The sequence below is a fragment of the Globicephala melas genome, chromosome 20 (assembly GCF_963455315.2).
Source record: "Globicephala melas chromosome 20, mGloMel1.2, whole genome shotgun sequence".
NCBI lineage: Eukaryota > Metazoa > Chordata > Mammalia > Artiodactyla > Delphinidae > Globicephala > Globicephala melas.
This window is the reverse complement of record NC_083333.1, coordinates 43,803,858-43,830,136: the sequence shown is the minus strand read 5'-3', so window position 1 is coordinate 43,830,136 and position 26,279 is coordinate 43,803,858. Positions and strand designations below refer to the sequence as shown.

Genomic DNA, 26,279 nt, shown 5'->3' with positions numbered 1-26,279 from the left:
CCGGCCGGTCTGCCCCTCAGACTCCCCAGCCGGGGTGGCTATTGGGGAGGGGGGCGACGCCGCTTTAAACAGTGGTCTTTTTTTCCTTTGCCTTCAAGGAGGGGAGATTTCTCGCCTGCCGCTCGCGCTGGGGCTCGATGTGAATATATATTATGTCTGCCTGTTCTCCCCTCATCGGTGGCTAAGGTAAGCTGGACTGAAATAGGCTATCAGTTTGTGAATGGCGGAGAGTATGTCTCAATGATTTATGGCCCATATGACTCCAATCTCGGTTCAAGAAGAGTTCACAAGCTTTAAGCTTCCTTCCACGCAGCGACTCTCTCTCTCTCTCTCTCTCTCTCTCCCTCTCTCTCTGTCTCTCTCTCTCTCCCTCTCCCTCTCTCCCTCTCCCTCTCTCTCTCCCTCTCTCTCTCCCTCTCTCTCTCTCCCTCCCTCCCTCCCTCTTTCTCTCCCTCTCTCTCTCTCTCTCCCTCCCTCCCTCCCTCTCTCCCTCTCCCTCTCTCTCTCTCCCTCTCTCTTCCTGCTTCTCTCCTTTTCTCTTCTCTTTTCTTTAAGCAGTCAGATCAGGGCTGAATTTTTGCCCCGCTGCTAAGAAGAGCCTCATCTTTTTCTCTTTTCCTTTTTTGTTGTTTTATTTTTCTTCCTTCTTTTTTTTTTTTTTTAAGTCCTGGAAGGTGGCCTATCCCCTCTCCCAGGGCTTCCCAGCTATTGTTACTCTCCCAGGATTTCGGGGGTGTGCCTGGAAAGGTGGGTTTCTTGGGGTGGCTCACCGCCCTTCTTCAGCGAGACCCTGGGGGGAAGCCGGGAGCCACGTCTCCTTCCCTCCCTCCCTTTCTCCCGAGAAGCCATATGGAGCCTGGATTTTTCCAACATGGAGGCAAGGGAAATAGACATGTTTGGCTTGGTAGAGCTGCTCCCCACCCCCCCTTTTCCTGGATCCCCAGATCTCGGATCCCCTCGGCACCTTTCCCTCTTTTCACTGTCCCATCAGCCAGGCCTCTGCGCCCTCCAGCCGAGTGTGGCCTGGCAAAGTCCCGGTGCGGAGTTGCTAAGATGCCTTTTAATTCGGTTACCTCCAGCGCCCAAACTTGCTGCTGCCCTAGGGCTCGGCCCTCGGCCGGCTGTGCTTGGAACCTGCCGCTGCTAACCGTTTCCGTGTCCTGAACGCTTTCTCTTCGCCTCCTTGGGACAACATAGCTCATCGCCAGCCACCGCGGCAGCAGCAGCCGAGACAGCCCGGCGGCGGCAGCCAGGGGCTAACTCGGTCCGCAAACCTTCCCGGCCCTTTCTCGCCGCCAGCGGAGTCTCCATTCTTTCCTATCACGTCGCTGGCTTCTTGCTTCCCACACTCTCCTGGCCTCGGTCCTGCGATGGTTTGCGAGTTTATTGCAGGGGGAGCGACAGGAATTTCAGCCCCAGGCGTCTAGTCAAATTATTGTTTTATCATCATCATCATCATCATCATTACTGCTGTAACAATCATTTAGACTAAATAAAGCCAGGGCCCAGCCAGCCAACCCCCTCCAACAGTTTTATTTCATTCTCCTATCTATTAATAACAAACTCAACTGATGCCTGTTAATTAATTCCCCCTTCAGCCAGGGCTGCTCCGAAGCTAATTTTGGTTAAATCATCAGAGGCTAATGGTAATAATAATAAAGGGATTGGGTCAGCCTGGTCAATTGAACTCCAGTTCTCCTCCCTGGAAGGACCTGCTGCTTTGCAGACCCATGCGTGTTTCCCAGAAACAAATTCTTCCCAGAACCCAATCAGAACTCAGGGCTACCCGGCTCCCTTTTGAGTATAAATCTGTACCATTAAGAAGGGGGTTTATGTGGGGGGGGATTTCCTTCACCTGCACTCCTTTTTGTTTTATTTTCCTATTTTTAGTTTTCTTTGGAGTTGACCAGCTGGGCTGAATGAGATTTAAGTAGTCCAAACTCATATGTCAGAAGAGAGGGTCAGTCTGAAGATTTTATGAAAAGTGATGGTGAGGGGTTGGTAAGATAGATGGGGGGATGCAGTCAGAAGTTTCAGAAGAAATACACAAGATCCTGTGACAGCTTGAACCTTTATTTTTCCAGCACACTTTTAAAAGCCTGCATTAAAATAATCATTTTTTTTTTTGGCCTCAGAGAACTTCAGTAAACAGGGGCACCCAGTTTCCAACCCAGAGGATAATATTGTTCAAGTTGCTTTGTTTACTTCCTTTTTTCCTAGGGAAAAATTTTCTGTTTTAGAAAGCACTTTCCCATCTCTCAGGAGAAGTCCAGCAGTTATCCAATTTCTTTCTTCTTTTCTTCTTTAGAAAAATCAAAGGAAACAGACTGTCAAGAAAAGGGTGGGGAAAAAATTAAGCCTGATGAAAAAAAAAACAGAGGGTGGGGGGAGACCTGGGCCAAATGGTCACAGCACCAACCAGCCCCGCCAGGAAAACAATCCTGTTCCATTTGGGGGCCCCATGGGGGCTGCTGGCTGTGGGGTCCCAGACTTGGCTAGAAAAGACTCAGACTGGAGGTGTTGGTACCTGCAGCAAGGCCATGGAGGAGGCTCAGTGCCACTGGCTCTGCAGGTTAAAAATCTTCAGGAAGTTTCTAGGTCAGGCTGCAGTCCTCGTGAGGTGGGAGGGGAAGGAGAGTATCCCTCACACCAGAAGGTTCCCTGCTCACCTTGCTTCTCCCTCCTGCCTCTTTCAGAGATACTCAGTTTTTTCTCCAGGCTAGACCCTGGATGAAAGGAACGTAGATGGAGGCAGAGGCAGGAGGCCTCTCAGCTCAGAGGACGGTGTTGATGATGCTTTTATTTTGGAGTCTGCAACCCCCCCACACACACCTATCCCAGATTGGGGGGGCGGTGTAGAAGGAGGGAAGAGGAGAGGTCAGGGGCTAGTGTTCAGGCAGGAGAGAAGCAATGTCCCTTGCAATAGTAAGATTCTATATCTAGGCAGTCCCCAAAGGAGTAGAGTCCTTATTTTTTGAGTGGAAATGAAAACTGGTAGCTTTTTCTTTTAAAATTAAAGCGTTGCAATAAGAAAAATCCATTTCAGGTCAAGGAAGTGGCCTCAGCATCTGCTGTGAAGATGTTGGGTGGGGGAGTAGAAAAACCCTATTGATGTCAGTTCCCTTTTCAGTTCCTAAGATGGATTCGAGCCCCAGTCCTCTTCTCCCCCTGTGTCTCTTCTCTCACCCCGCAGGTCAACCGCTACGAACAGACCCCGGGAGGAGGGGGGCAGAAAGGGGAGGGGGGTCCGACGAGCCACGTGACCCCAGGGGTGCCAATGTCCGGTCGTGAGGGTATCAAGCCCTTGCAAGTTGCCACCCACCGCCCGGGCCTCGCCCAGCGATGCAGAAAGCCACCTACTACGACAACGCTGCGGCCGCACTCTTCGGAGGCTACTCCTCGTACCCTGGCAGCAATGGCTTCGGCTACGACGGTCCCCCTCAACCCCCCTTCCAGGCCGCCACGCACCTGGAGGGTGACTACCAGCGCTCAGCGTGCTCGCTGCAGTCCCTGGGCAACGCCGCCCCGCACGCCAAGAGCAAGGAGCTCAACGGCAGCTGCATGAGGCCCGGCCTGGCCCCCGAGCCCCTGCCCGCCCCGCCCGGCTCACCCCCGCCCAGCGCTGCACCTACCAGTACCACTAGCAACAGCAGTAACGGGGGTGGCCCCAGCAAAAGCGGCCCCCCCAAGTGCGGTCCCGGCTCCAACTCCACCCTCACCAAACAGATATTCCCCTGGATGAAAGAGTCGAGGCAAACGTCCAAGCTGAAAAACATCTCCCCTGGCACAGGTACCGGCTCTCTGGCTTCCTCGTCGTCAGCGTTTGTCCAGGCCAGGAATGTCACTGTTATTCTAGCACCCAGCCCCTAGGCGCCCAGGCGGCGGCCTGGGAACAATATCAGGTGGCGGCGTTAGCGGCGATTTCCCTGTACCCCCCACCACCTGATGACCCCTGACCCCGCCAACACCCGCTCCCTCCAGCCCCCTCCACCTGAGCTTCTGAGAGGTCCAGAAGTCCAGGTGCTCGGCCTCAGCCGTTCGCAAGGCCGCAGAGTCAGACGCTGCCAGTAGACGCAGAGTCGTCAACGATTGATTATTATTAAAGATGATTACTGTGGGCATTAATCACTCGCTTGGGCGGCCCGGGGTCCCGGCCTCCAGGCACTACAGCCTCTTCGCCCCACATTTCCGCGCCCTGCCCAGAATGTCCAGACTCCCCCCCGCCCCGGGATTCTCCTCAGGCACCTGCCGGGTCCACAGGACCGGGCGGGGTCGGGGTGGGGGTGGGAGGAGTGTCTTCCACACCTGGAACTGGGAATAAGGGGGAGGAAGTGTGCGCGAGAAAATCCAGGCCTAAATAAATGGCCATGCGGCTCTGTCTGCGTGACATGATCAAATTTTCATAAGCTGGGGCAGCGAGAGGCGAACAGGTCTCTTAATAAATGCCACTATTATAGAGTGTCCGCTAATGCGACGGGCGGGTGGGGGGGCAGTGGAGAGGAGGCGGCGGGGACGCGAAGGGGAGGGCGGCGGGTGCTCCGAGTCCAGGCCTGGATTTATTAAGAAACGATGCATTCAATTTCGGCGTGTTCAGTAATTATCTTTTATTTCATTTTCTCCCCTTCCCACCCCTCCCCCTCGGATCCAGCAGAGGGCTGCGGCGGCGGCGGCGGAGGCAGTGGCGGTGGCGGGGGCGGCGGCGGGGGAGGGGACAAGAGCCCCCCGGGTTCGGCGGCGTCCAAACGGGCGCGGACGGCGTACACTAGCGCGCAGCTGGTGGAGCTGGAGAAGGAGTTCCACTTCAACCGCTACCTGTGCCGGCCGCGCCGCGTGGAGATGGCCAACCTGCTGAACCTCAGCGAGCGGCAAATCAAGATCTGGTTCCAGAACAGGCGCATGAAGTACAAGAAGGACCAGAAGGCCAAGGGCCTGGCCTCGTCTTCGGGGGGCCCCTCCCCCGCTGGCAGCCCCCCGCAGCCCATGCAGTCCACGGCCGGCTTCATGAACGCCTTGCATTCCATGACCCCCAGCTACGAGAGCCCGTCCCCGCCCGCCTTCGGCAAAGCCCACCAGAATGCCTATGCGCTGCCCTCCAACTACCAGCCCCCCCTCAAAGGCTGCGGCGCCCCTCAGAAGTACCCCCCGACCCCGGCGCCCGATTATGAGCCTCATGTCCTCCAAGCCAACGGGGGCGCCTACGGGACGCCCACCATGCAGGGCAGCCCGGTGTACGTGGGCGGGGGCGGCTACGCGGATCCGCTGCCGCCCTCTGCCGGCCCCTCCCTCTACGGCCTCAACCACCTTTCCCACCACCCCTCGGGGAACCTGGACTACAACGGGGCGCCTCCTATGGCCCCCAGCCAGCATCACGGACCCTGCGACCCCCACCCCACCTACACAGACCTCGCTTCTCACCATGCGCCTCCTCCTCAGGGTAGAATCCAAGAAGCGCCCAAGTTAACACACCTGTGATGGAAGAGGGAGGGCTGAGGGGCAGGTCCTGGGGTGGGGGAGACCCAGGAAGGGCGGGGGCTGTGGAGTTCTGCGGGACAGCCTGGAGGTCTGAAAGAGAGGCAGGGAGGTGGCAGCCAGGCTTCCCGGGAAGAAAGGGCCTGGAGTTCCTTCCCATTCTCCTGGCCTGAGAAGTTGCTTTTTTAAGTCCTGCAGCTCTTGTTAAGTCCGCCTGCCCACCCATTGGAAAGGAATCTACAGCAGATTGGAGATGACCCTATCAATCCTAGGCCTCCAGCAATACCCAGTTGGAATTTCACCCTCGAGAGTGGGGTAGAGAAAGAGGAGATAGGGAAACAACGCAGAGAAGCACATTTTAAAAAACAGACAAGATGGCTAGGCCATCACCAGCCAACCAACCAACTTACCTTACATCTATGTGGGTAATTCCCCCAAATCTTGATTTTTTTTTTTCCTGGCAATTCTCCTTTTTTTTAAAAAAAAATTAAAACACATTTCAAAACCAAGGGCACAAAGCACGTACCCCTCCCACTTCCCTGAATCCTCAAATTTCTGTCAATCGATTTGCGGTTGATTGGGCACTCCCTCCATTTCTAGTCCCACACTTTTCCTGCTCTAGGACATTAATATCTATACCCCGCCCCCATCAATTACAGTCTACAGAGGGCTCAGGGATGGTGAGAGATCCTGAAAGTCAGAGCTGTCTATATTATAAATATATATATATATTTTTTCTTTTATGGCAAAGCTGGGAGGTGAGGGCAGGCAAGTTGTCAGGACTGAAGGTTTGCCCATTCTGCTGCTTCGCATCTCAGCTCCAGGTCCATCCCCCTCTCTCCACAGAAAGCAGTCGGTGACACGAGGTTCTACACTTTTCTTTTCTTCCGTTGCTCTCTTGACTTAACGTGAAAACAGGGTATATTTTAACAAACTGTCTGTCCCAGGCGGGGTCTGCAGCTGGGCCTGTGTGCCTTGCTCAACCGGGACAGGACACTTTTGTTGCACTTAGAGTTTACATTTTAATGGATATAAAAACAACTGTGAGAGATGCCTGGGCCTGCAGGAGTCCAGCATTGCTCAAAAAGTGTGTGTTCTAGTGAACATTTTCATATATATTTATTGGTTATAGCCTGTTAAAATATTTTCCTTTTTTGTATTATTTATCCCCCTACATTATGTATTTATATGAGGAAAAAGGAAAAAATTGTACTTTTTTTAGTATTTACTTGTTATAAAGGATGTTGTGTTCCCTGTCATGTAAAACCAGCTATTTTAGTTATATTGTACTCTAGAAAAGAGCTGTAGATTTATGTTAAACTCGTACTTATGAGCAATTGTAATTAGTTCTAAAAGGCATGAACTCAGCTCCTAATTGTCACTGTATAGTCCTGAATTTGTAGAATTAGAGTTAATTCCCTCTTGGAACTTTCTTTGTTCTTCTGTAGTTACTTTTTTCCTTACTTAAAAGGGTTGTCTGTCAAACAATTCTTGAATAAACTTTCTGTTATCAATTTTATCTTGTCCTGGTGGTCCAATTTAGATAGCAGAGCAGCAGGCTGCTGACTGCCAGATTTCCCCCAAGGGAAGAATGGTGAAGACCCTATCCTGGCCTTTTTATTCCCCTGCTCAGGCCCCTACCTCCCCCATCTGTGTCTCAGGTTTATTTGGTTTTTCTCACGCAAGCTTGGAACATTCTGCCAAGTTCTTTAGCTAAGATTTAAGTAACAAGTTTGGGGGGACAGGAGACTTGGGCGCTCCCTCTCCATCTTTCTGTTTGGCTTCTTTGCCTCTCAGTTTTTCTCATTGATTGGTCTTTTGTCTTTTTGCTTCTTTGGCCACAACTTCCTCACCGCCCCCCCACCCCCTCCACCCCACCCCACCCTATGGACAACAACAAAAACCTGGCCCATTACTGCTTCTTACACGCAACCTAAACTTCACAGTTCTCTTCCGGAGCGACAAAGAAGTCGTCACGTGACCCGAAGCCCAACCACCATTGGGTCTAAAATGAAAACAAAGGAAAATGATTAATCTAAAAAAAAAATCTGAGGCCTAGACTTCTCAGGTCAAACCTTAAAACTAAAGGGAAATTAAATCACTAAATAAAACTCAGGGCGGAGGGAGAGGAGGCGTGTTTGATTTCCACTGCCAGGGAAAGGGGAGAGGAGGAGGGTAGGAGAAGCTGTTGGATCCAAGCGTAAATAAAATGGTCCCCAGGCTAATGTGCTGCTCTGTTTCCACGATCCTTGGGAAAACTTCATTTCTTAGTCGTGGTTCCATAAAACTTTTATCACATTGGAGCAAGGATAGAGAGAGTCTGTCAAAGATGAAATGTCACTGCCGCGTCGCTGGAGCCGATAAGAGCGAGGAGACAGGCTGAAATATGGAGCTAATTCGTTGAAAGAGAGGCGATGGCTGCTTGCTGAAGAGTTGCATAATTCTGATTGTAAGCGATGCGCCCGCATTGCTTAATTAGGAGCATATATTTGTTGATAGTGATGGGGGGGGGGCGTGTCGGTGAGAATCGTTCCAGGCCCTCAGCCTTAAAGCGAGAGCTGATTTTCATTTTTATGTTGCATCCTGGCAGTCCAAGGTTAGTAATTACAGTCTTTATGCAACAATAAATAACAATAAAAAAGCAACCTGAATTCTACACTCCCCCCCCCCACCACCAAGTAGGATTTTAACTGGACTAGGCTCACCTAACCAGCAAGCAATTTAGCATTGGGTCAGGCTATAATTTGAAGGCATAAGAGCGTGCAAAGTTTGATTGGGATCAAATAACGCTCAAGGGTTTTTCTTTCTTTCTGTCTTTCTCTCTCTCTTCCTCTTCCCTGAGTAACATCTTCTGAATGATGTAACTAGGTGAAGCGCCGCGTTTGGCTCTGGGGGTTGAGTGGATAGATTATTTATCTAGCAGGAGAAGGGCAGGCCAAGTCAGAGAGTTTAGCTCAAGTTTGAAAAACTGAGCCTTGCCTTGAAATTGTCATTGCAAACAAGAAAAATAAGGGCTGCCTTGGCTTGGTGTCCCCTACCCTTCCTTCTGAGGGATGTCAGGCCCTAGCTAAGCAGGGGGAAGGGGAAAATATCTGGGGAAGGGGGATATATCTGCGCTGTAAGATTCACAGCACAGCAAGGGGGCAGGGAAGCGGTGTCTCGGGGGAGGAAGGTTCTCCTGGTCCCTTTTAACACCCAAGTGTTCTGCTGTTCTCTAATCTGGCCATAAAATCTGTCAGCAGGGTTAGAGAGAGCCGTATTTCCTGCAGGGGCAGCCGGAGTTGTTGCGGAGAGAAGCGCTCAACCCTGCAGCCAGCCGGAGAGGCTGTGAAAAACTTGCAGGGCTTTTCAAGGGGGTGGCCGGAGGAAGAACCCTCTCCCAGGCCTCACTGCACAACTTCCAGACAACTACTCTTCAGATTCTTCTCTGCCTACTCCCCACTCCCACCCCCATCCCCTCCTCCAAGTAGCAAAAATTACTTTATTTGGAGCTGAGCTGGACACAACTAACCGTCTCTGGCGAGTTTGCCCAGTTTTTCAGAGCAGCTCTCTTGGATCTGAACCCTCCAGAGCTTGCCGCCCCCTGCCCTGCAGCCCTTGCCTCCAGCTCCCCTTTTTTCCTCCTGGCTCTCCTCCACCCCACCCTTTTCCTCAGATTTCTCTGTCTTTTTTTACTCACCCACCACCCACGCGGATGAATACTCACCACCACCCACGCGTCTGTTACATTGACAGAAAGTTTCTAGTTCCAGCTCCCGGCCGAGATGCCATTTCTCTGCTAACCAGCCTTCTCCTTCTTGCTAGGAGGCAGCGAGCAAGGAGGGGGAGGGGAGGCCAGAGCCGTGGGAGTTCTCCAGACAAACTTTCCACCCAACCCAGCGCCCTTCCTCTGTCCCCATTTCCCATCTGTTTCCCTGCTCTCCCAGAATCACCCTTCTCTTTTGCTAGCACCCCCCATCCCCAGGCCTTTTAAAGGGATGTGGAATTTCGGCTGTTCCCTCTGCTTTCCCAAAGAGCCAAATTCTTTGATGCCATCCGAGGGAGCTGTCAGGGGGCTAAGATTGATCACCTCATCTCCTCTCGGTCCCTCTGACCCACTTATTTAAAAATCTTACCCCAGATCGACTTTTCATTTTCTGTTTTGAGATCTAGTTTCCCACCGATTGCTTGGGGCCCTGAGTCTTGTATCCCTTCCCTCCCGTAAATTACAGCACTCCCTAAAGTTCACACTATCTTGATCCTCTGAAAAGAAATAAACAACAACAATTCCCCCCAGGGGCCAGAAATGGAATATCGTCTCAGTAGTCATTATTTTTTCACCCCCTCCATGTTTAGGGAATTCTACCTTGTCAGGGATATTAATTAATACAATGGCAAAAATGGCAGGGGGATTCCTGAGGGAAAAGCCCCACCTCCAACCCATACATTGACCTGAGGTTTGAGAGTTCTCTAAGTTGAATCGGTGGCTACCTTGGTTCTTGTTCCTGTTGCTGGATATAGATGCAGATACAGGCTTGAGGCTTGAGTGGGTGGGTGCATATGCATCTTAGACCCTGTCTGTTGGGGGTGTCATATAGGAGTGCAGATGCCTCCAGGTGAGGAGGCAGGTAGACATAGGGGCAGGGGTAGTGCTGCAAATGCTGGGCAGAGAAGGCAACTGAGACCACACAGCTATGTAGGCCAGAGGTGCAAAAGGGCCCCTCACTATCTCTCTCACCCCTCTGTGTCAGCCTAGGAGTGCTTGTCGATTTCCCAAGATTTATCTGTTGTTTTGGGGGGTGGGTTGGGGATAGCGCTGCTGATGCTTGCAAATCTCTTCCTTGCTGCACGGTAACACCGACCTTTCCCAAAGGCGAAAGCCTCTTTTTACTACCTCTTCCTCTCACATTGAGATCCTCACTCAGCTTCTTTGGGGGGGGGGAGGGGAAGAGAATGCTGCTGGCCTTGTAAAGAAAGCTTTAATTTACTCTATTAAAAATATTTGCAGAAGAGGACGATTTCTCCCTTAGGTTCTCTTGTTTCCTGGGATTCCAGAACCTCCCATCCTCTGAAGGGGATGAGGAAAAGGTTCCTTTAGCTTTTCTGGAGAAAGTGAGTCATGCGGAGAGGGAGTGTAGGACTGGGGGGTTCATGGTGTCCAGGTCATGGTCCTCTACAGTTTTTGAATCAATTAAAGCAAATAACGCTCTCTGTTTTCCACCAGGCCCAGACAAGCGATTGGCCAAGGCCGGTCCCGTGACCATGAATTCCCTGCAATTTCGCCGGAGTCCTGGGTTTAATAGAGAGAGTCCCCATACGCTTGTATTTATCAGCAATATACAATTATAAAGGCCCAAAATTAAAAAAAAAAAAAAGCAAAATCTTCCCCTCCCAAAATCGCTCCATCACACAGACCTGGGGGGGGCAGGAGGGGGGGTCCCTTCCGATCCTCCCTCCTGACGCCCCCCCAGCAGGCCCCCTCCCCCACCATTGAAAGCCATGAATTTTGAATTTGAGAGGGAGATTGGGTTTATAAACAGCCAGCCATCGCTCGCCGAGTGTCTGACTTCCTTCCCCGCTGTCTTGGAGACATTTCAAACTTCATCAATCAAGGAGTCGACATTAATTCCTCCTCCTCCTCCTTTCGAGCAAACCTTCCCCAGCCTCCAGCCCGGCGCCTCCACCCTTCAGAGACCCGGGAGCCAAAAGCGAGCTGAAGATGGGCCCGCTCTGCCGCCGCCGCCGTTCCCCGCTGCCCCCCTGGCTCCTGAGTTCCCCTGGATGAAAGAGAAGAAATCCGCCAAGAAACCCAGCCAATCCGCCACGTCTCCCCCGGCCGCCTCCTCCGTCCCGGCCTCCGGGGTCGGATCGCCCGCAGGTCGGTAAGCGCGGTAGGGATGGGGTGAGGGGCAGCTAGAAAGAAAGGGGGAGAAGGAGCGATGGGGGAGGTAGAAAAGCTGGCGAGCCTGTTGGGGTTCCTTGCCCCCGTCGGTTCCAGGGACAAGGAAGCAGAAAAGACCGCTGGGGTTCAGGCCTGGCCGCTGCCTGCACTTTTTTTTTTTTTTTTTTCTTTCTACAGCAGATTTTGGAAGCTGGTTGGGGAAGAGCATTTTTTTTCTGCTAGAAGAAAGGGATTTGATTGAGGTTCACCTTTATCTGTGTGGAGGAGTGTTGTTGGCTGGGGTCGAATCTGGAGGCAGGAAAAGATTCGGTCCCATCTACCCCAGCTCTAGGAGAAGAGGGAGATTTTGAGACCTAGGGAGCTAGGGAGGAAAGGAGGTGAGGAACAATCTTTCTTTATGAACCCTCTCCCCAGGCTGAGTTGGAAAGTGCCGAAATTAGGGGTCCATTCAGAGGACCTGGGAGGGGGCTCTGAGGTTCTGGGGGAGAAAGGGAACAGCTTCCTACCCCATGCGTGGCTCGTGGGCGGCTCTCTGAATGCTTTGCCCTGACCCGGGCCGAGTCTGGAGGCGAGACAGGGACGGGAAAGAAGGCCAGAGCCTTGGGAGCGAGCCGCTTTGGTAAGCGGTAAGGGCGGGGGTGCTGCTGCTATTGTTTTGGGCTGATGGGGTGGTTTTTATTTCAACCAAGTCGAGGTTGGGCTAAGGACACGGCCAGCGTTGACGCCCAGCCCGCTTTCCCTGCAGCTGGGCCGGGACTGCAGGAGGCCGCGGGCGGCGGGGCGCGCAGGCTGCGCACTGCTTACACCAACACGCAGTTGCTGGAGCTGGAGAAGGAATTCCACTTTAACAAGTACCTGTGCCGGCCGCGCCGCGTGGAGATAGCGGCCTTGCTGGACCTCACCGAGAGGCAGGTCAAAGTGTGGTTCCAGAATAGGCGCATGAAGCACAAGCGGCAGACGCAGCACCGAGAGCCGCCCGACGGGGAGCCAGCCTGCGCCGGCGCGCCGAAGGACACCGGCGAGCCCGCCGAGGAGCCCGTGGCCAGCCCGGGCCGCCCCACCGCCTCGCAGGCGGTTCGGGAAGCCTGCTGTCACCCGCCCGAGGTCGCGCCGGGGCCTCCTAGCGCCTCGGGACCCCGGCCTTTGGCAGCTCGCGTGGAGGACGCGGGCGCGCGGAGGCCGGGCGGCGCGCTGCGCGGGGCGGGAGGGCTGGGGTCGGAGCCGTTGCCAGAAGACGTCTTCCCGGAGCGACAGGATTCACCTTTCCTGCCCGACCTCAGCTTCTTCGCGGCCGACTCCTGTCTCCAGCTGTCCGGAGGCCTCTCCCCCAGCCTCCAGGGCTCCCTTGACAGCCCGGTTCCCTTTTCCGAAGAAGAGCTGGACTTCTTCACCAGCACCCTCTGTGCCATCGACCTGCAGTTCTCCTAATAACCCGCTTCCTCCTCCCGGCCCTCGACCCCCGCCTCCCTCGGCTGCCGAGGATCCCCTCCCCAAGCCGTGTAGACTTCTTTATGTGTTTTGCTAAAATTCAGGTATTATTGAATTACCGTTTAATCCACTTCCTTTCTTCTCTCTTTAAAATATTGGGCACTCGGGCGTCTTTTAAAAATCACACAGAAAAAATCCGTTTGGTAGAGTCCTTCCAACGAAATCTCAGGAATAATTAAACTCTGGCGCGGGGGCGGGGGGGTGCTTTCTTAAAAGGAACTAGAGGAACCTATTTTCCTCTTTTTTTTAAGTTTTAGATCGTAGATTATTTATTAAAATTCTTTAATAATAGGAAAAGGGAAAAGTATTTATTGTACATTATTTTCATAGATTAAATAAATGTCTTTATGATACGAAAACGAGTGTTTGTGTTGGGACCCAGCCCCTTTCCTCCCCGCACCCCCTAGGCCGGCCCTCACTCCCTCAGGACCAGCGCCAGGTTTGTCTGGCCCTGGGCCGACTAAGCCCGGATGGTACAAAAGGGGTCCTATTTGGCCGCCCGCAGCTCTGACGAGAGTGGGCGTTTGTTGCCACCCCGTAACAGATAACCTTTGGCTCTGCTTAAAAATAAAGGTAGGGGGAGAGGGTGCGCTGCCGACTGAAGTGGGTGCCAAGAGAAGAGGCTTCGGGGTCGCGGTGGGAGGCGCAGAGGTTCAGCTAGATTGGGAGGGGTCCTAGGGTTTCCTAGGCTTCTCGCCTCTGCCCCAAGCGGGGTGGAGGAGCTTTTCCCAGGACGCCTGGGGACCCGACTCCTGGGGTCGTGGGCAGGGCCAAGTAGTGGAGTGCGGTCGGGAGTTTTCTTGGGAAGCAGCGCCTGTGCCCAGGGATGGTAACTGACCTCCAAGTGGACAAGAAAGGAGACCGGGTGGAAAATGTAGCGGGGTCCGGGCACCAATGCTCTTCGGGCCCCTCAGTCACCCTAAGGCACCTGGAGTTGGGAGGAGCGTCCGAAGAGCTGCCGGGCGACAAGCCCCGGGAAGCCCGGGCTGCGTTGGGAGGCGCTTGGCCTGCAGGCAGCGAAGGAGGAGCGAGGAACGCGGGAGGGAGACAGGAAAGCAAGGAAGATGCTCAAAATGGCGCTGGGGCCGGGCGGCAGGGAGGGCGAGGGAAGAGATTGTGGCCGCCATGACGGCCGCCTCGGGATGCGCGGGGCCAGCCCCGGGCACCGTCCCCGCACCCACCTTCGCCTGTCCGGATCGTCCAGATGCCAGTGAAGAAAAGAAGCCAGGGAGCCTCCTTTTGGTTTTTGTATTGTTTAAAAAAATCAGCCCAACGGATGCTAAGGACGCGAGATGGACGGAGGGTCCGCGAGGGGGTGGGAGTGGGAGGGGGCGAACGACGGATCTTGTTGGCCCGGGTCTGCGTCGCCGAATCTGACTTTTGATCCTTCGCTCTGGGATTTGATGCCCGGCCAGAGCTTTCTCCACGTGCAGACGTACCTGTCTTTGCCCACAAGTTCATTTGCCATCTCAACACTATCGCCTACCCCCCACCGCACCTTGCCAGGCTTCTTGCAAACCCGGTAAGCGGGAAGCAAGGATCGATCGCCCCATCTGCCTCCTGGTTTGTTCCGGGGAACGTGGAGATTTAAAGGGCCCTGGAAAGCCATCCATCCTCCTTAGGTTTATTTAATATTTCTCGGGCTCAGAAACAGACACCGCAGGGCTACCTCCCCAGCAGATGCTGCCGTTCTTGAAAAGCAGTTTATTTCCCAGGCCTCCCAGACTTTCCCCTGAACCAGCAGGACGGGGACTTGGAGTACCAGGCACCGAGAGGCAACAACTGTCAGGAAAAGCCAGGAGCCGACATAGGTCGTGACATATAGGACTAGACAGGCCCTTGCATATTTTTTTAACCTGGTCCCTCAGTGTGGGAAGCACACACATCTTATTCCTCTGGAATTTAATCCCTTAAACTGTCTTAATATAGAATTCATCTCCTGCATTAAATAATGTTATGTCACATTAAATTGCACTTATTTCTTTCATAAGTAAATTAATATAGAACAATTAGATGTGTTATTAATAATGATATCATGTATCTTATTAGTTTATTTTCCCTCGTAAAATATATAGGTATGAAATAAATTCAATATATTAAAGTAATAATACACAGCTTATTGGCTTGTGTGTTTATTTTCCCCATAAATAAGTGAACATATAATATATTAAAACCACACTATACATCTCATTGGGCTGTGTGTTTATTCCTCCATAAAATATGCCCATGGACAGTGTTTAACATCTTTAAAATCACAGCACATGGCTATCTCTACGCCAACAAAATAAAGACATTTCAGCTGGGGTTTTGATTTCTGTGGACAGCCAAACTAGATAATTTGGTCTAGTTAAAAATGCTCTTTCAGCTGTAGCAAAGAGCAAGAATATCAGAAGGACCTTGCTGATTGCCCACCTTCCAGCTTTCTTTGGTCAAAAGGAGAGCACCCTTGATCAATGCCAAAAATGCAGGGTCTGCTCCGCTGGAGAGGATTCACGGCTTGGTCTGCAGTACTCAGGGGCCTCTGAGGTTCCGGTTCTCTAAGAGACTTGATGGACCAGCAGCATCAGCAGTATCTGTGGGATAGTTAGAAATGCAGAATCTTAGGCCCCACTCCAAATCTTCTGAATCAAAATCTCAATTCAGCAGATTCCCAAGTAATCTATATGCACATGAAAGTTTAAGTACTGCTGGATCATAATGCCACCTTTCTTCCTGCCTTCCTCCCATGCTTAGGAATTTTTGACCCACTTTACCTGGCCACTGCCTTGCAATCTACCCCAACCTAAACCAGTGGCCCAAAGGGCACTGAATTTCAGCTCCTGCCTGAGGCTGCATCATTCCCTGATCCTCCCTGCCAAAGTGAGTGGAGGGCCCAACGAAAGGCTCGATCTACCTGTTTAGATCTAGGTACTTTGTGTGTCCTGGGGGTGAGAAGCAACCAAGTCAGGGAATCAGGAGATCCAGCATTTCCCTTGACTGATCATTAGAGAGGAGTTAGAACTCTTTTCACAGGCAACACACAGCCTCTCTCTCTTTCTTCTGTCCCATGTTTCACGAAACTCACCATCTCTGATGCCACCAGAGCAGAACAAAGAGGCAAGGTATTTCCAAAAGGAAATGACTCCTCTTTTCTATCCCAACCAATTTTAAATTCAAAGGAATGCCTGGCAATCCAGGATTCATAAGGGGCCAGGATTCATAAGGGGCCAGGATTCAGGATGCCTGTGTTCCAAATTAGCTCCTTTTCCTTGTTTCAACTCTAGGGTCATCCCCTTTAACCTGAGTTTTCCAGGCTGGCTATGGAGAAGGAAGGAGAAGAGGATGGTTTCCCAGATAAGGCAGCAGACCCCCCAGTGATGGCAGGTTAGAGGGCAGGGCCAGGTGGCTGTGCTCACTTATCCTATCCTGATGGGGCAGGACTCCTCTTGAGTGGTATGTAGCACAGACTGGTTATAAACTGGCTGTGGTTGGAGTGGGAAGGCTTCAGAGCAGTCCTGAAAGCTGCTGGTCAGTCTGCCCTGCTCTTGGTGAGTCATTCTTTGAAGAAGAATGGCCCATTAATATTATGGTGAAAGCAAAAGACCGTTAGATTGAGGAATTATTTGCAATCATGATAACCATGAGTCATTAATTTTTTTTTTTTAACTTACGCCTGGGTAAGTCCCTTCCCCTTTCTGGACCTCAGTTTCTCCAACTATAAAATAAATGGAAGAACTAAATGCCTCTAATGTTCTCTGCATCAGTATATGCCGAAAGTATATTCATTAGTCTTCACAAACAATGTATCACATATTTATTATGGCTGGTATCGTGTGCTTTTAAATGGAGGTGGTGACTTGTGATGTTTGAGGATAACCCACGTCCCAAGTATCTGGTACAGCCATTTTAACAAATTTTAATTTGTATCTTTACACAAACAGTCATGCCCCGATCACTGTTTAAAAGCAGGGAGAGAAATCTTTTCAACAAGCATGTAGCTGGTTGTAGTGCTGTGGGCCAGGTGCCAGGTATTCAATGAATATGAGTATTAAGAAGTGTCCTAAAAAGTCCCAATAAAGTAGTTAAAAGTGTTACCAGTTCTGCTGTGGCTTCAGAAATGACATTCTTCAATTTAATGTGATGCAGTTTGTAGTATTTGGACAACACTTCAGCGATGCTGGATTTTCCCACAGTAGGAGGACCAAGAATGCAAATTTCGATGGGCTAAGAGAGGAGAATAAGCATCATACAGGGAGCTCTGAACCATCTGTAGCTAGACAGTGTTCTTTATTTCAAGGGTCGGCCCTTTTAAGTCTCGGGATCCTGCAGGCTGACTCTCACTCCTCCATCAAGACCCCAGAGTCGCTTCCTCCTGGTGTTTAATGAGCATCCACTATGTGCCCTGAGCTGGGTACAGGAGACACGACACTCAGGAAGGTGTGAACCAAGTACTTGAGCATCACATGCTACCAGTTTCACCTTTGTGATGCTACTCCTGTAAAGGCAGCAGAGAAATAGAATTTCCGGTCCACTACACAGGGTGCTTAATTTATTGCCTGATGAACATTGTTTCTGAACTAAACTTGGTCTTTAATTAAACTTTTCTTTTTAAAAACAGTTAATTAAAAAAATAAAAATAAATGAAAACAAAACAAAACCCAAAAAAGTGTCCTAGCCAAGTTTTCCCCTGGCTTTCATTCTCTGCCACCTTCCCCAGCATTTGGTTATGTTTACTCTTGTTTGAAAAAGAGTAGGACGTTTTATACAAAAAGAGGCACCAAACTTCTTTGCCATGGTGTATTAGACTTTATTTATTTTTTAAAATGTTTATTTATTTATTTTGGGCACTCCACGAGGCACGTGGGATCTTAGTTTCCGGACCAGGACCAGGGATCGATCCCCTGCCCTCTGTAGCAGAAGTATGGAGTCCTAACCCCTGGGCCTCCGGGGAATTCCCAGTGTACTAGACTTTAAAAGTCCCCTGTAGTCAGGTTTTATCTGGTTGCTAGGGTATCAGAGCATAGGTACAAATTCTGGGTCTCCCTAAAGAGCTCTGCTGAACCCCCTGCCCACCTTTCCTCCAGGTCTCTGACAAACACTCGCTGGCCCCACTGTACATCTTCCTGAAATATGGTCTATCAAGTACATGTCCTCAGTTTGCAGAAAGGAGACTCTCGGGCCCTACATCATTCCTTTCACCTGCTATGGCTGGTGTGGCCCAAATCCTCCACTGACCTCTCCAGCCCAGCTCGGCCCTCCTGCTCCCCCACCCCCATCCCTCTCCATACTCAGTGGTGAGGCAGATATCTGGTGCCTGAAGGAGATCTAACAAACTGCTTCCTCCTCTGAGGAGAGTCAACAGTAAAAGTGCCTTCCTAAAACCTTCTCTAATTCCCAACCACCACAGAAAAATCACAGTCTGGACAGTCATTCAGATATAAATTCACCTTGATGGGTGTTCAGTAAGTTCTCCACCGTGGGTAGTTTAGCTGCAACCACCATACCTGGATAGACCCAATTAAGTAGAAAGTTATTTCAATTCTTCATGTTTCTCTAATCTTTCCTTTTAGAAACATCCCGACTCTCTGACTTACTTTTCCCTCCAGGTGAAAGTTTATATCCTATTCTGACATCACAGAAGTCAGGTTCAACCCCTACCTTGGCAAGGACAGTTTCTAAGCTAAACCCTTCAAGGGAAGAGAGAAAACATCTAGAAAACTTTTCTCCAAAATTTGGAAGGTTAGGAAGTTCTGGCTAATACCCAACCTGAAATCTTTCTGCTGCGGTTTTAATCATTTAGATGTGTTACAGATGATACAATAGTAGGCTTTACTTTTCAAAAAAACTCTTCAGTTTGGACGAAAATCCTTTGCCTAAACGGAGCCAGCCTTCTGATTCTCAATGAAATTTGCATATGATAAAGTACATGTTGTACAATATATGGTGATATGTTACATAAATACATAGCACATGTGCTATTTCCCTATCACATATTTCCATATTTTAATATGCTAGTTATATTAAAAAACCGAAGACTGACTCACTATTTCAGACTGTGCATGGAATGCCAATATCATACACTTACAGAGTTCTCTATGGTTTATATTTTCTTGTTTGCTTTAATCCTACTAACAATGCAGTGAAGTAAGCAGTATTAAACCCATTCTTCTTCTCTGAGGCTGAGATTCAGAGAAACCGGGGAACTTGTCCAGGATCATAATGCTAAGGAATGGCCAAGCAAGGATTTGAACCCAAGTATTCTGGCCCCAAAACTAATAGTCTTCCCAGTACATTATGCACCACTCATAGCCTATGGTTCTCAACCAGATTTGTGACATTTTAATGAGCTTGTAGTAAAACAAACAGCACTGAATTCAGATTGCATCCTCCCCCAAAACAGCAACAAGAAACCATTTCTTATGGAGAAAAAAATTATAACCCTGAATATCTTTTAAATTCTTAAGTTCCAATCTTTGATCTTGGACTTTGGTCTTCAAGATCTGGGCTGGGGAGAGCAGGCAGAGAGGCACTTAAGGGCCTAATGAAAGAACTGTTAGATTGATTCTGCCAACCCCCAGCTAAAGCAGCTTCCTCCATAGAAAAGGCCAGAAGTAGGTGCAAACTTCTAACACTTCCCCATTCTGATTAGAATGGTCTCCCTGCCTTAGTGGTACAGGGGTCAGCATCTCTCAAAGATCATTTCAGTACTAAACATGTCTGTGTTTTCCTTGCTCTCCTATATGTCTAAATAGATTATAGAAAAGAGGAAATCAACTATATTTCACTTTGGTGTTGGATCTACCCAGACCATCTCTGGTGACTTTAATTTGGTCAACCAGATAATCCTATAGGCCATAGATTACTCCAGATGTGGATTACATTGTTTGTTTGTTTGTTTTGTGTTGCACTCAGCTATGGGCTTAGCAAGGAATCCGGGCTCCATAGGGTTTCTCCGCAGGCCAGAGGCCAGTGGAGTTTCTTTTAAGGAGGAAGAGACTTGGGAACCTATGGTCCCATGTTGCTTTTTCTCCCAGTCTTTTCTGCTGGGGCTGGGAGAGCCACCAGGAAATCTGAAAAGTTTTTATCTTTCTGCTACACAAGAGAAGGTAGCAAGGCTCAGGGATGAATTGGAGAGCAGAGTGAATTGGGAGAGCTGAGACCAAAGCAACCACTGCACTTGACAATATAACTTGAGGCACATTTTCTCCGCCCCCTTCCTTCTACTCTTTATAATAGACTATTGGTGACTTCAGCTGTTACTAGGGAGACTGCATTTCCCCAACTCCCAGAATGATTTCTACTCTTTTATTAAACTGATTTGGAGTTTACTTCCCCCTTTAGACCTCAAATTGTTCCCTTAATTAGGAGGGCGAGGGATGAGGGGAGGAGGTTCTCCCTGGATTGAGGGAAAGGTGGAAAGTGGAGTCCCAAGTCTCCCAGAAGCAGGACAGCCAGGTCAGATATAGACCTAGCTCAGATTTGGGGTTTGAAGAGAAACCCTGGTTCCCTACTTCCCTCTTCTCCAAATGCCTCTGTGGAGAACATCTTAAAGTGAGAGGAAACTGTTGGGAGCATCTACAAACCCAAAAGGGGAAATAGAAAGAAATCTTGTTCTCACCTCAACACTCCTTTTCTCTTCAATCCCTCTGTAGGCCGCCCCCACCCCCCACCTCAATTCTCCTTTCCTTTGTCCGCCCTCATCCCTTTGCACTGAACATTCTCTCACCCTCCCCCATTGCATCTCTCTTAAAGGAGTTGCCAGCTGGTCCCCTCCCCCCAACTTGTCCTGCTCTGAGGCAGGGTCTGAAGCAGAGTACCCGTGAGGAGGGAGGGGGGCAGGGGTCCTGTGAAATGCTCTAAGCTCTTTCATAGCTGAGGGCTAAGCAAGGCTTACAGTTATTAAGAAAAGAGAAAGGCACTGTGATTCTGGTGATAGAGACACAAAGTAGGAGAGGACAGGCAAAATGAGGGGACTGGGAAACAGAGAGAGGGAGCGACACAGTGACTGAGAGGGACAACTTTGGGCCTCCTTGCAGAGGGATGAGTACCCACCCTGCCTTCTCAGGGTAGGGAAACCTGAGAAGTTTTGAGGGTCCTCTCTGGACCTGTCCCACCTGCTTCCCCTTCCTCTCCTCAGCTCAATTGTTTACAGAGATCCTCCCCTGAACTCTTGCCCTCCTGGACTTGCCCTAGCCCCGGCCCCAGGCCTCCGGCCAGGCAGACACCCTGACAGGTTACAAATGAGCGTGGGTGTTAGATTGCGCCAAGCTCTTGTCCTCGGAGTCTGGAGGAGGAGAATCAATGGGCTCTACCTAAGAGCTTCCCTTCCAGTTCCATCCGTGTCTGAATAGAGTGAAGGAACCACTTCCTGTTCTCCTCTCCTCCCCCAGCCCTAACCCAACAGACACACGGAGCAGAAAGGCGTGAGACCCCGCTCCTGAGCCCGGAGCTCCCGTTCTCTAAGCAAACTCCTTTGACCTATTCTAGAAAGTCCTCAGAAACTTGAGTCATCTTTAAGATGTAATTGGTATTGAATTTATGGATTTGAGGCTTGGGTGTGTGTGTGTGTGCTGTGGGGTAGGAAGGAACCAGAAGAATGCACTACGCTAGTTTTAATCACTTCAGAAAGAGAATAAAAATTCCCTCCTCTTCACCTGTAAGTAAACATTACCTAGCTCTGTGCTCCTTGTGACTCTCTGGAGAGATACGGGGGGTTATCTGAGTCTGAGTGAGTGAGCCAGCTACAGCTATGGATGGCTAGAGAGAGGATAAATACATCCAGAGAAATGAGCTGATGGATAGGTAGGGAACGAATATAAATATGGAGAGAGACGGACGAACAGAGAGATGGATTGAGACAGAGAGAATACAAAAAGAAGCCGAGGGAGAGAAATGCATGTGTGAATGAGGAGAGAGTGGTTATGCGGAGAGATGGAGAGAGGAGCGGGGCATTTCTCATCCTCTCCACATTTCTGTCATCTTGTCTTGCTCCTTGATATGCCAGTTTCCCACCCCTCACTTAACTCTTCCTCTAGATTCTGGGCCCTGCCTCACACCCTTAGGTGTTTTTCCACCCTCTTCTTTCACAGTCATCCATTTGGCCCAAAATAACATACCTCACTCGGCTGTCCTAGCCCATCACCCCAAATTGGGAGAAAGAAACTCAGAGCGGGAGTTCTGGGCAAAGAAGCCTGGATTCCCCATCTCCTGGTCTACAGACTTGGTGAGGGGGGAAGGCTCCTTTGGGTGGGGGGGTGGGAAGAATGAAGGGCAGCTGGGTTGAATTTGTCCAAATCTAATAACCTAGGAGGCTATTGAAGGCCTTGGGGGTTGGGAGGGGAGGAAAGTCCTGAATATTCCTCTAACTTTTCCCCCCTCTCCCTCTGGTCCCTTCTTTCCAAAAGTCTTTGAAGAAAGATGTTTTTGACGCTTCCACGTCACCCTCAGATGGATGGGCTGCGGGTGATTGAAGTGTCTTTGTCATGCTAATGCTCGGGGGGTGATGGATGGGCGCTGGGGCTGCCAAACTCTGGCCCGCTGCGCCCATTGGTCTGGGAGAGATCACATGCGCCCCTCCACCCCCACTCCCTACCCCCTTCCTGGGGGAGCCCTGGCCCAGGCGAGCTGGGTTAGGCCATGGATGCAAGCTTCGGCGCTGTGACATACTGCGGAAAGGTTGTAGGGCAAGAGGGTGTCTCCCCCAAACGGGCCGACCCTCCTGCGGCCTCGACGCATGGACTATAATAGGATGAACTCCTTCTTAGAGTACCCACTCTGTAACCGGGCACCCAGCGCCTACAGCGCCCCTACCTCTATCCCCCCCAGCTCGGCTCCCTCTGTTGACAGCTATGCAGGCGAGACCCGCTATGGTGGGGGGCTGCCCAGCCCTGCGCTCCAGCAGAACTCAGGCTATCCGGCCCAGCACCCGCCCTCGGCGTTAGGGGTGCCCTTCCCCAGCTCCGGGACCTCAGGGTACGCCCCGACTGCCTGCAGCCCCAGCTACGGGCCTTCTCAGTACTACCCTCTGGGCCAGCCGGAAGGAGATGGAGGCTATTTTCATCCTTCAAGCTATGGGGCCCAGCTAGGGGCCTTGTCCGACGGCTATGGAACTGCTGGGACGGGCCCGGGGCCATACCCTCCGCCGCAGCCCCCTTACGGGAACGAGCAGACAGGGAACTTTGCACCGGCCTATGCTGAGCTCCTCTCCGAGGACAAGGAGTCGCCCTGCCCGTCAGAAACCAGCCTCCCCACAGCCCGGACCTTTGACTGGATGAAGGTTAAGAGGAATCCACCCAAGACAGGTAGGGCTCAGAGGTGGCTACCCCCTCTCTGGGGCTCAGAGCGGCTCTGCTGCTTCTGCACTGAGGTGTCCTGGGCTGGGTTCCTGTCTCTGCGCCGCCGGGTAGAGGCAGGTAAGAGCACTCTGCCCGGTCTCAGATCAGGTGGGCTCTCCCCACCCAGTGAGTGCCCGGTTCCCATTAAGAGTAAGTCTCCACACATACCCGCACTTCCGGATCTGTGTGCCCAGCTCAGGCCCAGGACCCGGTGTCCTGCGGAGGGATGGGGGATGGGAGCGTGGGGAGGCTGATCCAGGTCACCTGGAGGGGTGCTTGGTGCTTCAAGAGCTGAAGCGGGACAGCGTGGTGAATGGGGGTGCGGAGCTGGCCAAGGGGGAGGGGAGGGGAAAGAGAAAGAGGTGAGAGAACTGACGTGGCCTTTCTCTCGCCCCGCCCCTAGCGAAGGTGTCGGAGCTGGGCCTGGGCGCGCCCGGTGGCCTCCGAACCAACTTCACCACGCGGCAGCTGACCGAGCTGGAGAAGGAGTTCCATTTCAACAAGTACCTGAGCCGGGCCCGGAGGGTGGAGATCGCCGCCACCCTGGAGCTCAACGAGACGCAGGTCAAGATTTGGTTCCAGAACCGGCGCATGAAGCAGAAGAAGCGCGAACGGGAGGGAGGCCGGGTGCCCCCAGCCCCTTCAGGCTGTCCCAAGGAGGCAGCTGGAGACGCCTCCGACCAGTCCACGTGCACCTCGCCGGAAGCTTCGCCCAGCTCCGTCACCTCCTGAACTAAACTTCCCAACCGACGGGGCTCCGCGGCACCCGAGCGCCGCCGTCCAGCCCTCTCCTCTGCTCTCCCTAACCCTGGGCCTCGGCTTTACTACTCAGGCGATCCTCACCAAGGCTGGGGCGCCAGTTTACAGCTGCTCTGGGGAGGAATGGGGGACCCCTTTTCTCCGGTCTGGGCAAGGTGCTGATGGCTGGGGAGCCTACCGGAGGACCAGAGGCATGGGAGACACCCAACCTGTCAAGAGTGAAGGGAAGGGCTTCCCTCGGCCTTTAATCTGGGGATCAGCACGTGGGCGGGGTGGAAGCAAGTCCCAACCTCCTGGATTCTCCTTTCCCTTCCAACTTCAATTTGTTCAGTCCAGTGCCTTTGAGCTTCGAGGACTCTCCTCATGCACTCATATCCTAACTCCCCCTTCTAGGCCCAGGACAGAGAGAAGGCCTTGAGGTTTCTTGTGTGGGAGGTGTTTGGGTGCAGGCATATTACCAATGCTTAATCTTTCTAGTCGCCACAGACCTTACAACAGCACCAGCTGCCTTGTGACAGACCAAAAAGCACCCCCCCCCCCGCCAATCTAAGCCTATTAACCCCCACCTGGCACATTTGTATTGCACTAGCAGCCTCCAGAGGTTGTTTTCTGAGACCTGCCTCCCCTCCCACCAGCGACCTCATCTCTAAGCTACCAAAGTGTTTTGGAACTTGGTACTTCGGAGACTTCTGGAATTTTGTTTGAGGCTGGACCCCAGCAAGCCTCTACCAGGAAGGCGCAGGCACGCCCCCACTAGTTCCTCCCCTATTTATTGCCTCCTGGAAAAGCCAGGACCCTCCTCATCTCCACCCCGACCCCTGGTGCAGCCCAGGGAGGCCCAGGTGCAGGGAGAGCTCCTACCAGCAGCAAACATTTCTCTGAACCTTGGAGACAGTGGAGGTACCACTCTTTCTGGAAACCTGAGCCCCAAGCCATCGGGTTCTCTCTGTACTTCCAACTACCTCATTTCAATAAAGTGTGTTTTCCCCTCTTCCCGCCTCTTCCACTCCTCCACCCAGGGGTAAAGGAGGCTCTCCAAGAGCCCAGGGGGAGAGATGAGGAAAGAGTAGGTGCAGGCTGGTTGGGCTGGAAGGAGCTGAGCTTTAAGAGCTCAGCTGGATAAAGAGAAGGACTTACTGGGTGGGGCCTAAGCAGAACAGCACCCTAGGTTTCCAGATCTGACAGCCGTCAGCCCTCAGGTCGTTGGAGGAATGTGGGAAGACCTGGAGGGAAAAGGTGGTGGGGAGGATACAGTTCAGAGAGGGTCCTGAAAGGAAGGCAGGAAAGAAGAAAAACGGATCTGTTTGGAGAGAACAGAAAAGGGTTTGAAAAGAGGAGAAAGTTCGGGGGGAGGCAAAGGGCCCACTACCCCTTCTCCCTTCTGCGTCCCCCACGTCCAGAGCGAGGCCTGGCATAGAGTGTGCCTCGGTAAATATTAATATGTGCTGCGGAGGCTGTGCATCGTCCCCCTCCCCGCCAATTCTTGCTCAGAGAAAGTCAGAGGACAGGTCCCTCGACAAACTTCAGATTGACACACAGGTTACCCCTCCACTCCCGCTCCCAGCCTGGCGCCCTTCCACCCAACCGGAACCTCGGGGCTCAGGAGCCGGGGAGGCTGAGAGACTCTGGCCGCAGCCGCCCGCCTCCGAAGTGCCGTCCACCCGGCTCCCGGTGACTCCCGGGTCTCCGGCGCTGGACAGCAGCGGAGGCGAGGCGAAAGGGCCTAGGGGGAGGCGGGGAAGGGAGGGCTGCGGCGGGAGCGGCAGGTTGGAGTCCCGAAGGCCTGGGGTGGGCGAAGGAGGCCGAGGTAAACCCCGGTCCCGCGCTGACCTTTTTACCTCGGAGCGCCCCCGGGCTTTCCAAACAAGCCGACGGCGCGCCCGCGGGGACAGCTATTGTCTCCTGGCGGGTCCCACTGACAACCCTTTGGTCGGCGGAGGCTGGGGGCGGCGGAGGCGGGCCTGGCTCGGGCAGCGCCGCGACGGCCGCCTAACCGCCAGCGCTCTCGCCCTGCAGTGCCGTCCAGAGGACGCGGGCCTGCGGGCTCCCGACCGGTTTATTGATTCCGGGGACCCCCCAATGCCCTGGAGTCAAGACAGTTGGGGTCGGGCAGCAAGACCAAGGGGGGCGTCTTACCCCACCCCATCTACTGAATTCTCGACCTTTCAGAGGAAGACAAGAAGCAAAAAGGACTAGGAGTGTGTGCAAGAAAAGCCGAGCGTTTGCTTCCTAATGAAATTGATGCTATTATAGGAGAGGCCAAGTTATCAATAATGGCACAGTCCAGCTGGAGGGGAAGAGAAGTGTGTTGCAAGAGGAAGCTCAGCTTTCCCAGAGCTTGATGCCTTGGCCTTTGTCTTAAAAAAAAA

The 26,279-nt window shown here is 52.1% G+C and overlaps 3 protein-coding genes and 1 long non-coding RNA gene across 4 annotated transcripts; 3 read left to right on the top strand and 1 right to left on the bottom strand.

Moving 5' to 3' along the window:
• Window positions 1-3,342: 3,342 nt before the first annotated feature.
• On the top strand, window positions 3,343-5,472 carry HOXB3 (homeobox B3). The gene is made up of 2 exons (XM_030839734.2): window positions 3,343-3,790; window positions 4,649-5,472. The coding sequence occupies exons 1-2, from the start codon at window positions 3,343-3,345 to the stop codon at window positions 5,470-5,472; spliced, it is 1,272 nt and encodes a 423-aa protein (XP_030695594.1).
• On the bottom strand, window positions 4,865-9,208 carry LOC138842469 (uncharacterized). The gene is made up of 5 exons (XR_011377071.1): window positions 9,176-9,208; window positions 7,396-7,474; window positions 5,880-5,938; window positions 5,416-5,466; window positions 4,865-4,877 (listed from the first exon to the last, which is right to left on the bottom strand). It is a non-coding gene; the product is annotated as an uncharacterized lncRNA (long non-coding RNA).
• Window positions 9,209-10,947: 1,739 nt separating this feature from the next.
• HOXB2 (homeobox B2) lies at window positions 10,948-12,805 on the top strand. Its single transcript, XM_030839735.3, has 2 exons — window positions 10,948-11,326; window positions 12,096-12,805. The coding sequence occupies exons 1-2, from the start codon at window positions 10,948-10,950 to the stop codon at window positions 12,776-12,778; spliced, it is 1,062 nt and encodes a 353-aa protein (XP_030695595.1). The 3' UTR covers window positions 12,779-12,805.
• Window positions 12,806-22,550: 9,745 nt separating this feature from the next.
• Window positions 22,551-23,883, top strand: HOXB1 (homeobox B1). The gene is made up of 2 exons (XM_030840008.2): window positions 22,551-23,118; window positions 23,555-23,883. Exons 1-2 carry the CDS (start codon window positions 22,551-22,553, stop codon window positions 23,881-23,883), a joined length of 897 nt encoding a protein of 298 aa, XP_030695868.1.
• Window positions 23,884-26,279: the final 2,396 nt, after the last annotated feature.

Bases quoted from the DNA above. Each gene is read 5' to 3' on its own strand.
- HOXB3 (XM_030839734.2), top strand. From the start codon at position 3,343: ATGCAGAAAGCCACCTACTACGACAACGCTGCGGCCGCACTCTTCGGA. The intron at 3,791-4,648 runs GTACCGGCTCTC...CCTCGGATCCAG, and splicing joins AAACATCTCCCCTGGCACAG to CAGAGGGCTGCGGCGGCGGC.
- HOXB2 (XM_030839735.3), top strand. From the start codon at position 10,948: ATGAATTTTGAATTTGAGAGGGAGATTGGGTTTATAAACAGCCAGCCA. The intron at 11,327-12,095 runs GTCGGTAAGCGC...CTTTCCCTGCAG, and splicing joins CGGGGTCGGATCGCCCGCAG to CTGGGCCGGGACTGCAGGAG.
- HOXB1 (XM_030840008.2), top strand. From the start codon at position 22,551: ATGGACTATAATAGGATGAACTCCTTCTTAGAGTACCCACTCTGTAAC. The intron at 23,119-23,554 runs GTAGGGCTCAGA...CCCCGCCCCTAG, and splicing joins GAGGAATCCACCCAAGACAG to CGAAGGTGTCGGAGCTGGGC.